Source organism: Chelonia mydas, chromosome 6 (assembly GCF_015237465.2).
Source record: "Chelonia mydas isolate rCheMyd1 chromosome 6, rCheMyd1.pri.v2, whole genome shotgun sequence".
NCBI classification, from domain to species: Eukaryota; Metazoa; Chordata; order Testudines; family Cheloniidae; genus Chelonia; species Chelonia mydas.
This window is the reverse complement of record NC_051246.2, coordinates 34,667,969-34,680,131: the sequence shown is the minus strand read 5'-3', so window position 1 is coordinate 34,680,131 and position 12,163 is coordinate 34,667,969. Positions and strand designations below refer to the sequence as shown.

Sequence of the window (12,163 nt, the reverse complement as noted above, 5' to 3'; positions counted from 1 at the left end):
ATACATGGCTAGATTTACCTCGCTGCACCTTCTCTGTGAGTAACTGCAGTGTGACCTAGAGGAATGAGTCCCCTAGACGGGGGAGGGGGAGAAGCAAATGGTACAAAACAAATCTGGTCTATTTCTTGTTTTGATCCACTCCATCTATCTTTTACATCTTTGGCTGGCAGCAGACGGTGCAGAAGGACTTCAAGCAATCCACATCTCATGGCTGCTCGGCAGAAGACGGTGCAGTAGGACTGCTAGCCATCCTCATCTCTTGCCTGCCTGGCAGTAGATGGTACAGTAGGACTGCTAGCAATCCATATCGCCTGCCTGCTCACCATAAGATGGTTCAATAGGACTGACTGCAGGACTAAAGAGAATGACCTGATCAAGTCACTCCAAATTTAGTACCTGCGCACATGTCTGCCCAGGTACTCCTGGCCGACGTGGCCAGGAGCACCTCGGACATGACGATGACGGCTACCAGTCGTATTGTACCGTCTGCTGCCACAAGGCAATGGGTTGATGCTGCTGTGTAGCAATGCAGTACCACGTCTGCCAGCACCCAGGAGACATAGGGTGACAGTTACCTGAGCTGGCTCCATGCTTGCCGTGGTATGGCAAGGTAACTGCTGTGGTATGGCAAGGTCTGCACAGGTAACTCAGGAAAAAAGGCGCGAAACGATTGTCTGCCCTTGCTTTCATAGAGGGAGGGCGGGAACAGGGGCCTGACGATATGTACCCAGAACCACCCGCGACAATGTTTTAGCCCCATCAGGCATTGGGATCTCAACCCAGAATTCCAATGGGCAGCAGAGACTGCGGGAACTGTGGGATAGCAACCCACAGTGCAACGGTCCGGAAGTTGACTCTAGCCTCGGTACTGTGGAAGCACTCCACCGAGTTAATGCACTTAGAGCATTTTCTGTGGGGACACACACACTCGAATATATAAAACCGATTTCTAAAAAACCGAATTCTATAAATGCAACCTAATTTCGTAGTGTAGACATACCCTCTGTAAGACAGTTTTTCTGTATCATCAACTATTCTTGTAGCTCATTTCCAATTTTTCCACATCCTTTTTTGAAGTATTGACAATAGGACTGAACGCTACCTCAGCAAGTCTTGCTATTACCTCTGTTTATGGCACAACCTCCCTCCTTTAGTCAGCCGGCCCATTTCTACAACCAAGGCTCATGTTAGTTCTCCGTGTCACTTCACCACATTGGGAACTCATGTTTAGTGGGTTATACACTATGACCTCCAAGTCCTTTCCAGAGTCACTCCATCCTGTAAATGTGACCTACATTCTTTGTTACTAAATATAAATACAGCCAAGGCATGGTTTAAAAAAAAAAAGTTTAAAGCAGCGCAGTTTACCAAGCAATCTTGACCACTCTGAGCAGTCTTTTACCATTCTACCAGTTTCGGTCCTCTTCATATTTTTTCTTTTTTAACCAGCAGTGACTTTATATTTTCTTCCAAACAATTCATAAAAATATATTTAATCGCAAAAACCACTTACAATGTGTGCCTCAGGGGACTCTGAAGAATTTACTGGTTTCCTGCTTAGTTGGTCTAACTCAAGGTGCTTACAATACTGGTCCAAATGATCTGTAGCAGCTACACAGCAGAGATTAATTGGTATGCTCTTGTGGGCAGTTCCCAGATCTGTACATCTAAAAGATAGGGCATGCTAGAGTAGAAAGACAGGGTGCCACAGCTCACGCCAACTGCGTCTACATTTTCCCCCTTTGGTCCAGCAAGGGCCCCCACACTCTCAGGCTTCCAGCTCCCAAGCTGTTGCATTCTGGGTGGAGACCTGCATCTCTCTCCCTTCAGACCAGGGCAATGTCCAGGCTGCACAGTTCCCTGCCTTCACTGTGCATTTCCCAGCAAAGAGTCTGCTGCCCTAAACAGATCTGCTGGCTTTCTTTTCAGAGACTGGTAACAGAGAGCGATTGCTGCAGATATAAGAATAAAGTAGGTGTGCTAAGAAAGAACTGTGTGGTAACTTAAGGTAAAAAGCATTACAGTGAAGACATTAAAAACAAAAACCTACAAGCACACTAAGCCTACTATGCATCACCCCACCCTAGGAGGGGTTTTTGTTGTTTGTTGCGGTTACAAGATCAAAGCTTCAGCTCAGAACAAGTGCAGTCTTATGAGGCTTCAGTAGGTCCAGTCCTTCCATAGACCGGGCTCCTGGCCATTTGCTGGATCAGGAAGAAGGCCCTGAGTCAGTATAAAACAAAGGCTTTCATCTGAGGTTATGTCTACACTGTGCACCTTACAATGGGGCAGGCAGCCGCACCATTGTAAGGTAAGCAGTGCAGCCATTCTTTGTTGCCGGGAGAGAACTCTCCCAGCGACTAAAATAAAACCACCCCCAGCGAGAAGCAGTAACTTAGTCAATGGGAGAGTGGCTCCTGCCAATGAAGTGTTATCCAAGCTGGGGCTTTTTGTTGTTGAAACTTTTATCCGAGGGAGTGTTTCACACCCGAGTGACAAAAGTTGTAACGAAAGTGCTGGTGTAGACAAAGCCTAAGGGCATGGCTACACTTGCAGATGTAGAGCGCTTTGAGTTAAATCAGTCTTCATAGAGTGCTGCAGAGAAAGCGCTGCAGTCTGTCCACATTGACAGCTTCAAGCGCACTGCTGTGGCCACATTTGCAGCGGCATTGGGAGCGGTGCATTATGGGCAGCTACCCCAGCATGCAAGTGGCTGCAACATGCTTTTCAAATGGGGGGGTGGGATGGAGTGGAGTATGTTGTGTACGTGGGGGGAGAGAGTGGGTTTTTGGGGGGCTGAGAGCATGTCAGTATGCTGTCTTGTAAGGTCAGACAGCAGCAGATTCTCTCTCTCCCCCATCCCCACCCCAGCAGCTGTCAGTTCCTACAGCCAATTCCAAAAAAGGACAAGAGTGGCCACTTGACTTAAGGGGATTATGGGACATTTCCAGAGTCTGATCAGAGCACAGTAAAGCAACACCTCGTTCACGATGGCGCTGCGGCGCTCCAGCGGGGGCACAGCAAACGTTATTCCACTCGCCGAGGTGGAGTACCAGCAGTGCTGTAGCCGTGGAGTCAGAGCGCTCTACGTGCCTTGCCACTGTGGACGGGTAGCGAGCTAGTGTGCCCGGGGCTCCTTTATTGCGCTGTAACTCACAAGTGTAGCCAAGCCGTAAGTCTTTATTATAGTGGTCCCAAGAGAATCCAGTCTGAACTAGTATATGTCTCCCTAGAAAGCTGACAATAGAGGAAGTTCAATTAGCATCCCCCTCTCTACTAGAGAGGGTACATACAATGCCACAACACATACACAATTGCCTTTTTAATGCCATGTACCCCAGAGGTATTAACTCTAAATCAATAAGGCTTACCTCAATTCAATAAAGTTTATCTTCATTCCATAAAGTTTGTTCAGGGCACTACAGAATATTGTCAATCTGTCGCACAGAGAATCTTTCAGTTCTCTGTCACTGCACCTCCGACAGACTTAAGCATCAACAACTTTCAAGACTTCGCTATTTACTCAGATTTTTACCTGAAGGGAATGTTATGAAGACATTTGTTCTGATTTGGGGAGTTTGCATCCTTGTGATTGGGGTACACAATACATATATCTGCTCCTGAGCATCTGGACTGCAGAAGTAACAGGAAAAAGGAATAAAGTGATAATGCTTCAGTTACCATGCAATGGTGCTTTAAAAAATAAATAGGACTAAACTGTTCAAACATTTCAAATGAGATTCTGTGCTGTGGCACAGAACTCTCAGCACAGGAGAAAGAGGCTAACGTGGCTTTAAGCCACCTGTGCACCCTGCAGATCCTGGGCTGTTCCTGCGTCCTAATGTAACTTACATAGCTCTAGGGGCCTGCCTAAATTATGGCAGTTTTAGTTTTCTATCCTATGGGCTGCAGCACTGACTAAAATCTTCACAGCACTGCATGCTGCAGCCCTACCTCAGCATTCATATAGCCCCAACCAACGTGTCCCCCTAACCTATGGCTTTGGAAGGGGTCATCCTTGGGAGGCAGCCTTATGGAATCTTCTAAAATGCCTGTACCAGTGGAATCCTCCCACAGGCTTGAATCTGGGCTTTTAAGTACCTTTTATAAACACTCCTCTGCCCTCTATTCCCCTTGGATATAAAAAGGATGAAACAGGGTGAGGCTCCCATCCTGAGCTTTTGCAGATATACCTACAATACTCTATTTTCCTCCATTGTAACTCAAATTGCTAACGATCCTGGGAAATAAGATGTTAAAATTTAAATCTGCAGTAAAACGAGTGAATTGATGGGGTGAAAGTACCTGAAATAATTATGAAAGATAGGGCAGAAAAGCATGTAGAAAATTAAGAAATGTAAAGTCTTAAGGAAAAAAGAAAAGTATACCAAGAAGATGGTGACTAAGTTTGCTCTAGGGGATATAATAAGATGACATTAGAAATATCCTGCATATTAAATTTAATTAAAAGGCTAAAATTTGCACAAAACACTCAAACATCTTGTACTTCAGAGAGACCGTACAAGGATAAGACACGCAATCAGTAGTATGAACGCTTCACCAAAAAAAGTATAGATCTAAAATTATGCTTCCACAATAACCTGCTTTTTCTTTTTTAAACCTATAAAAATTGCATGTTTAAGTCTGATAAAGCAATACTAGAGTATTTATTGTACTTAATATATTTTGCAGCAGCAGATGAATGTACAGTAATTGCTTAATCCCCAAATAATCCTTGTAGCGCTTTGCTTCTAGACTAATTTTAAAAAGAGCACTGTCAAGTCGCTTCAATATTAAAAATTCACAAGAAATAAAGTAAAACTTCTTTGGGTTTATACCTGCCCCTGCAGAGTTTATAAATGCTGAAAAAATGTGCTAATGTAGGACCACCAGAAATATGAAACTGACCAATTTATTTTCTTTGTCCAAATTGAGTAAAATACAAAGTCCTCACCGTGCTGAACTCGGTGATCACCTCTCTGCGGTGGTGGTCCATCCCGAACAACATGCTCCAAGGGGTCCCGTTCAGGGACAGGGCCCCGTCGTTGGAGCTGGTGTCCGACACATCAGCAGGATGTCAGTAGTGAAAGGTGAATTAGATTTTTTTTAAATAGTTAATTATTTCTGTACTTGCAACAGACAAAACTGATTTTTTTCCAAAACATTTCAGCAGACTCTAGGTAACTTAAGACCTTTGTTTACAGGAAAATCTACTCTCAACCACAAACATTTACAAGTTTGCCAGAAGTGTTAAATTTCTTCTAACAGAAACTGCAGCTGTATACAAGAAGGATGAGAGATCTGTTTCTCGCCTCCTTTTACTAAAGTTTTAGAGAGTGCACAAAAATGAGTAACATCTAGGACGCTACTGTTTTCTTTTTTCTAAAGCAATTCCTTGTTCGATATTAGATGCCATTGTTACATACTGCTGAACAGTTTGAGAGTTAATTTCTTTCAGATAAAATCCAATATAACCTCCAGAAAGGAAAATACTAATACAGGCCGCCAAGTGTACCCTGACTGATAAGGGCACCAGTCCCTGGGCCCTAGGTGGAGGAAGTAATCAAGGACAAGCTGGATCATGGCAGCCTCTAGGGAAACACCCTGGCCTACCGCCCACCTCGAAAACCGAGACTATTTCGCCACACAGGAGTGTCGAGTGGAGGGCCGTCTACTTTCAAGGAGGACGTGCTGAACCTGTTCCAAGCATGTCCTTTCCTCGCCACCTAGCCACTGAGTAGCCACACCGTGAGGTGAAGCGTTGCTAGGCTGGGATGGAGGAGATGTCCCTGGTTCTGAGAGCGCAGGTCCAGGCGGAATGGCAACTGCCATGGCGGAGCTGCCATAAGCCCCAAGAGGTTCCCATACCAGTGCTGCCTTGGCCATGCCAGGGCAAAGAGGAGAACCCTGGCCTTGTCCATCTTTATTTTCTCCAGGGCCCTGCTATCAGAGGGAACCGGGGAAAGGTGTAGAGGAGCTGGCCTGACCAGGACAGGGTAAGGCATCGGAGATAGCACCCCTCCCGAGACGACCCCCCCCCCCCCCCCCCCGGAGCAGAACTGGAGCATCGTCGGTTCTGCCGGGTCGCAAATAGGTCCACCTGGGGATTACCCCACCTTTGGAAGAGCTGGTGAGCCACTTCTGGGTGTGCTGAGAGGAAAAATCCCTGCTCAGGCGATCCGCCCTCACATTCCAGGCGCCCGGCAGGTGGAAGGCTTTCAGGTAGATGTCATGGGCTGTACAGAAGTCCCACAGACTGAGGGCTTTGTGGCAGAGGATCGGGCCCCGCCTTGCCTGTTGATTTAGAACATCGAGGCCACGTTGTCCGTGAGGACCCTGACTACCTCACCCTCCAGGTCCGAGCGGAAGGCCATACATGCCAGTTGCACCGCCCTGAGTTCCTTGACCTTTATATGAATGGGTAGGTCTTGTAGAGACCACAGGCCTTGGGTCTGAAACTTCCCCACATGGGCCCCCCAACCCAGGTCCGACGTGTCAGACACCAGCTCCAACGACGGAGCCCTGTCCCTGAACAGGACCCCTTGGAGCATGTTTGGGACCGACCACCACCGCAGGGAGGTGATAACCGAGTTCGGCATGGTGAGGACTTTGTCCATTCTGTCCGTGGCCTGGGAGAACTGCAAGGACAGCCAGAGCTTAAGGGGCCGCATTCTGAGTCTGGCATGACGGACCACATATGTGCACGTAGACATGTGACCCAGCAGTTGCAGTCAAACCCTGGTTGTCGTCACTGGGAAACTTGTGATTGAGCTGATGAGCCCTTTCAGGGTCTTGAACCTGTCTGGTGGCCTGTGTTGCGTTCAATAGCGCCCTGATAAGCTCTATGCATTGCCTGGGACTAATGTGGACTTGGCATTGTTTATCAGCAGGCCAAGGGCAGTACATGTGGACAGGAGGAGCACCACATGATCCCTCACCTGCGAACGGGAGGTGCCTTTGACTAGCCAGTCGTCCAGATATGGGAATATTTGGATCCCCTGGCGTCTGAGGTAGGCTGCTACCACTGCCATACACTTTGTAAAGACCCTGGGGGCAGCGGACAGACCAAACGGTAGGACCTTGAATTGATAGTGACTCTGTCCTACCACGAAATGGAGGAAGCATCTGTGCCCCTCGAATGTGGGGATGTGGAAGTATGCGTCCTGTAGATCGAGGGCAGCGTACCAGTCCCCAGGATCCAGGGAGGGGATGATGGAGGCCAGGGAAACCATGTGGAACTTGAGTTTCACCATGTAGTGGTTCAGGCCTCACAAGTCCATTATGGGCCTGAGCCCCCCTTTGGCCTTCAGGATAAGGAAATACCTGGAGTAATACCCCCTGCCCAGGAACACCTTGGGCACCGTCTCTATAACTCTTAGGTCCAGGAGCCGCCCCACCTCCTGCTCGAGCAGGGCCTCATGAGAGGGGTCCCCCGGAAGGGATGGGGGCGGACTGCGGTTGGATGGGGAGGAGGTAAACTGAAGGGTGTAACCTCGGGAGATGGTGTTGTGGACCCATCGGTCCAAGGTGAGCCGCGACTATTCTGGGAAGAAAGCACACAACCGATTGGAGAAAAGGAGCTTTACTGGGGGTAGGTCCCTGCTGAGAACTGGCAGGGTACCTCTGAGCGTCCCTTCAAAAATGCCTTTTGCCTGCCTGCTTGCCCTTAGAAGACCAAGGCTAGGGGCAGGCCGGGATTGCAGTTGCGGGCGCTTTCTATAGTCCCACTGCTTTTTGTAGGCGGCCTCGTACTTCAGGAGGGCAGCCTGGGCAGGAGCCTGCTGCAGCTTGGACTTGGGTTTTGCTGGAGGAGGCACATAGAGGCCCAAAGTCTGGAGGGTCATGCGGGAGTCTTTCATGCCAGGCAGCCTTGTGTCTGTTTCCTCAGCAAACAGCCTTCCCGTCGAAAGGGAGATCCTGCATTGATGACTGCGCTTCACTGGAGAGCCCAGACAGTGGAAGCCATGATGCCCGTCTCATGGACACCGCCAAGGCCATGGACCGTGCAGCCGTATCCGCTGCATCCGAAACAGCCTGCAGGGATGCCCTTGCCGCCACCATCCCTTCCTCCACAAGCACCTTAAACTCCTTCTTATTGTGCTCCCGGAAGGAGTCCTCAAACTTGGGGAGGGATTGCCAGAGGTTAAACTCGTAGCGACCCAAGAGGGTTTGATCGTTTACTGAAAGCTTGACGACGAATAAACTTTCCTCCCGAAAGTATCCAGCCTCTGAGCGTCTTTGTTCTTGGGGGTCGAAGCTGGTTGCCCCTGCTGCTCCCTGTGGTTGACCGACTTGACCACCACCGAGTTGGGCACCGGGTGGGTATACAGAGACTCGTGTCCCTTCATGGGTACAAAGTACTTGCGCTCTGCCTTTTTATAGAGATGGGAGCCCACAAGGCTGGTGTTTGCCACAGGGCATTTGAAATTCTTGCCACCCCTTCATGGAGCAGCAAGGCCACCCTGCCCTGTGCTGAAGGGGACAGCATAGTAAACGGAGTCTGAGGGCCCTTCCATCTCCTCAGCCTGGAGGTGGAGGCTCACTGCCACCCTTTTTAGGAGGTCTTGGGGAGCCCGGTAGTCTTCCTCTGGGACGGGGGGGGTCCCCCCCGTAAATCAGCTCCTCCAGATGGGGCGAAGCTGGTGCGGTGCTTTGCGTGTCATCTGGCACCGGAGGATCCACCACCTGGTCGGACTCCGGGCACGGTACAGAGGACACAGGTCCCACCGATCTTTTTTCTGGCCATCTAAAGATGGACACCGACAGTGCTTCCGAGGCTCCAGCCACCGAGTAAGCCTCCCACCGGGGGCTGTGCCAGAGGCCACGGTGCCCACTGGTACCATTGGGCCAGCCATGACACTTGGTGCCACTGCGCTTGCTATGGCACCGGCGGAGCTGGCTATTCAGGCTGGTTAGCTTGGCCTGTAGATGGGCAGCTGTGAGGGGAGGCCGGGCTGGAATATGATCCGCTGTTGCCTCTGGACCGGGAGCATCAGCAGTGCTGGGACCTACGTCGGCCACAGGACCACGATCTCGATGTGGAGGAGTGGCACTGACAGTAGTAGCTGATCCGTGAATGGCCAACGGGTGGACCCCATGTCAGTGAGACGCCGGCAATCGATGCCTGGGGCTATGATACCTTGGCAGAGACCTGGAACAGGAGTCTGAGCAGGAAAAGCGTTGACGATCGTGCTGCAACCAACTGCAGTATCTCCTGTGAGATGCGGACCATTGGCGACGTCTGCCATGGTCCTAGAATCATAGAATATTAGGGTTGGAAGGGACCTCAGGAAGTCATCTAGTCCAACCCCCTGCTCAACGCAGGACCGATCCACAATTAAATCATCCCAGCCAGGCCTTTGTCAAGCCTGACCTTAAAAACTTCTAAGGAAGGAGATTCCACCACCTCCCTAGGTAACGCATTCCAGTGTTTCACCACCCTCCTAGTGAAAAAGTTTTTCCTAATATCCAACCTAGATCTCCCCCACTGCAACTTGAGACCATTACTCCTTGTCCTGTCATCCGCTACCACTGAGAATAGTCTAGATCCATCCTCTTTGGAACCACCTTTCAGGTAGTTGAAAGCAGCTATCAAATCCCGCCTCATTCTTCTCTTCCGCAGACTAAACAATCCCAGTTCCCTCAGCCTCTCCTCACAAGTCATGTGTTCCAGTCCCCTAATCATTTTTGTTGCCCTCCGCTGGACTCTCTCCAATTTTTCCACATCCTTCTTGCAGTGTGGGGCCCAAAACTGGACACAGTACTCCAGATGAGGCCTCACCAATGTCGAATAGAGGGGAACGATCACGTCCCTCGATCTGCTAGCAATGCCCCTACTTATACATCCCAAAATGCCACTGGCCTTCTTGGCAACAACGGCACACTGTTGACTCATATACCGCTTCTCGTCCACTAAAAGAAAAGGAGTACTTGTGGCACCTTAGAGACTAACCAATTTATTTGAGCATGAGCTTTCGTGAGCTACAGCTCATTTCATCGGATGCATACTGTGGAAATTGCAGAAGACATTATTATATACACAGACACCATGAAACAATACCTCCTCCCATCCCACTCTCCTGCTGGTAACAGCTTATCTAAAGTGATCATCAAGATGGGCCATTTCCAGCACAAATCCAGGTTCTCTCACCCTCCGCCCCCCCACAGACAAACTCACTCTCTTGCTGGTAATAGCCCATCCAAAGTGACCACTCTCTTCACAATGTGTATGATAATCAAGGTGGGCCATTTCCTGCAGGAATCCAGGTTCTCTCACCCCCCTCCAAAAACCACACACACAAACTCACTCTCCTGCTGGTAATAGCCTACCCAAAGTGACCACTCTCCTTACAACGTGCATGAAAATCAAGGTGGGCCATTTCCAGCACAAATCCAGGTTCTCTCACCGCCCCCCCCCCACACACACACACACACTAACTCACTCTCCTGCTGGCAATAGCTCATCCAAACTGACCACTCTCCCCACAATGTGCATGACAATCAAGGCGGGCCACTTCCAGCATAAATCCAAGTTTAGCCAGAATATCGGGGGGGGGGGGGGGGGGGGGGAAACAAGGGGAAATAGGCTACCTTGCATAATGACTTAGCCACTCCCAGTCTCTATTTAAGCCTAAATTAATAGTATCCAATTTGCAAATGAATTCCAATTCAGCAGTTTCTCGCTGGACTCTCGATTTGAAGTTTTTTTGTTGTAAGATAGCGACCTTCATGTCTCTGATTGCGTGACCAGAGAGATTGAAGGGTTCTCCGACTGGCTCGTCCACTGTAACCCCTACGTCCTTTTCTGCAGAACTGCTGCCTAGCCATTCGGTCCCTAGTCTGTAGCGGTGCATGGGATTCTTCCATCCTAAGTGCAGGACTCTGCACTTGTCCTTGTTGAACCTCAGATTTCTTTTGGCCCAATCCTCCAATTTGTCTAGGTCCCTCTGTATCCTATCCCTACCCTCCAGCGTATCTACCACTCCTCCCAGTTTAGTGTCATCTGCAAACTTGCTGAGGGTGCAATCCACACCATCCTCCAGATCATTAATGAAGATATTGAACAAAACCGGCCCAACCCTTGGGGACCAATCCTTGGGGCACTCTGCTTGATACTGGCTGCCAACTAGATATGGAGCCAAAGACGAGCAGTGCCAGAAGTCCCAGTCGGACAGCACCCATCCAGACAGTCCGGCCAGTGTCGAGGGTGATCCACCTGGACTGAGCCCTGAATGGTCGCTGGGCAGTAAGCAGGTCGGAAACGTTCCCTCGACTGGGACCGGTACCGGGCCAGTGGTGACTGACCTCTCGAGGATGGAGCGGACATCAGCAGAGCTCTAGGCACCGGCATGGAGACGACACCCCTGGCTGCCTGGAGGGCTTCGGGCGTAGATGGCATCCAGACCTCCGGAGAGGCCTGCTCCGAAGGGGCCGGGCTACTCCACTCAACTTAAGTCGGAGGCCTAGGGCCCGATGGGGATCGAGGACTACCCGACATGGGCATAGCCTCTGTCCCAGACTTCCCTCGGTGCCACTGCGAAGAGGGAGTCTTTCCGGTCCTCTTGGCATGCCCCGTGGACGGCGAGTGGTGCCGACTGCATGATGTTACCGGAGGGGCTCCACGTACGAACACCGCGGTGCCGGGTACCAATTTGGAGCGGCATGCCAGGGTCGGGGCCAGCATTGACTCCATCAGGATGGCCGGGAGCCTAATGTCCCTTTCTTTTTTAGTTCAGGGCTTGAAAGACTTGCAGATCTTGCACTTTTTGCTGATATAGGTTTCTCCCAAGCAGTGCAGACAATCCGCATGCGGGTTGCTCCTTGGCACAGAGTGCCTACAAGAGCTGCTCCACGTAAAGCCTGGGGCGCGGGGCATGCCCCGGCCTGGGCTCAATGACTAACTAAACTAACTGAATTAGCTAATTAACTACAGGTACTACTGAACAAACGAAGAGTTCTGGAGATGAGCTGCAGCAAAGCTGGAGCCGAGCAGTTCCAACGCACCTTCACTGGCAGCAAGAAGGAACTGAGGGTGGGGGGAGCGCAGCCCTCCTTATACCGTGCCACGGGGGGGCACTCCCCCCTACGGGTACTGCTGGGGGAAAACTTCCAGCACTGGTGCACATGGCGAGCACGCACACCTATTGTGGAATATACATGAGCA

At 50.3% G+C, this 12,163-nt stretch overlaps 1 protein-coding gene across 2 annotated transcripts in view; it reads right to left on the bottom strand.

The window, feature by feature from the left end:
* Positions 1–12,163, bottom strand: part of RRAS2 (RAS related 2) — an 84,293-nt gene that overhangs the window by 11,664 nt on the left and 60,466 nt on the right. The window contains exons 5-6 of one of the 2 annotated variants that reach the window (XM_043549795.1): positions 3,536–3,633; positions 1,478–1,667 (exon numbers count right to left, since the gene is read on the bottom strand). The exons of the other annotated variant lie outside the window; for it this stretch is intronic. Coding sequence (XP_043405730.1) covers positions 1,493–1,667; positions 3,536–3,633 — 273 coding nt within the window. The 3' untranslated portion in view covers positions 1,478–1,492. Of the gene's footprint in view, positions 1–1,477; positions 1,668–3,535; positions 3,634–12,163 lie in introns of those variants that run through there. 2 annotated transcript variants of the gene reach the window in all.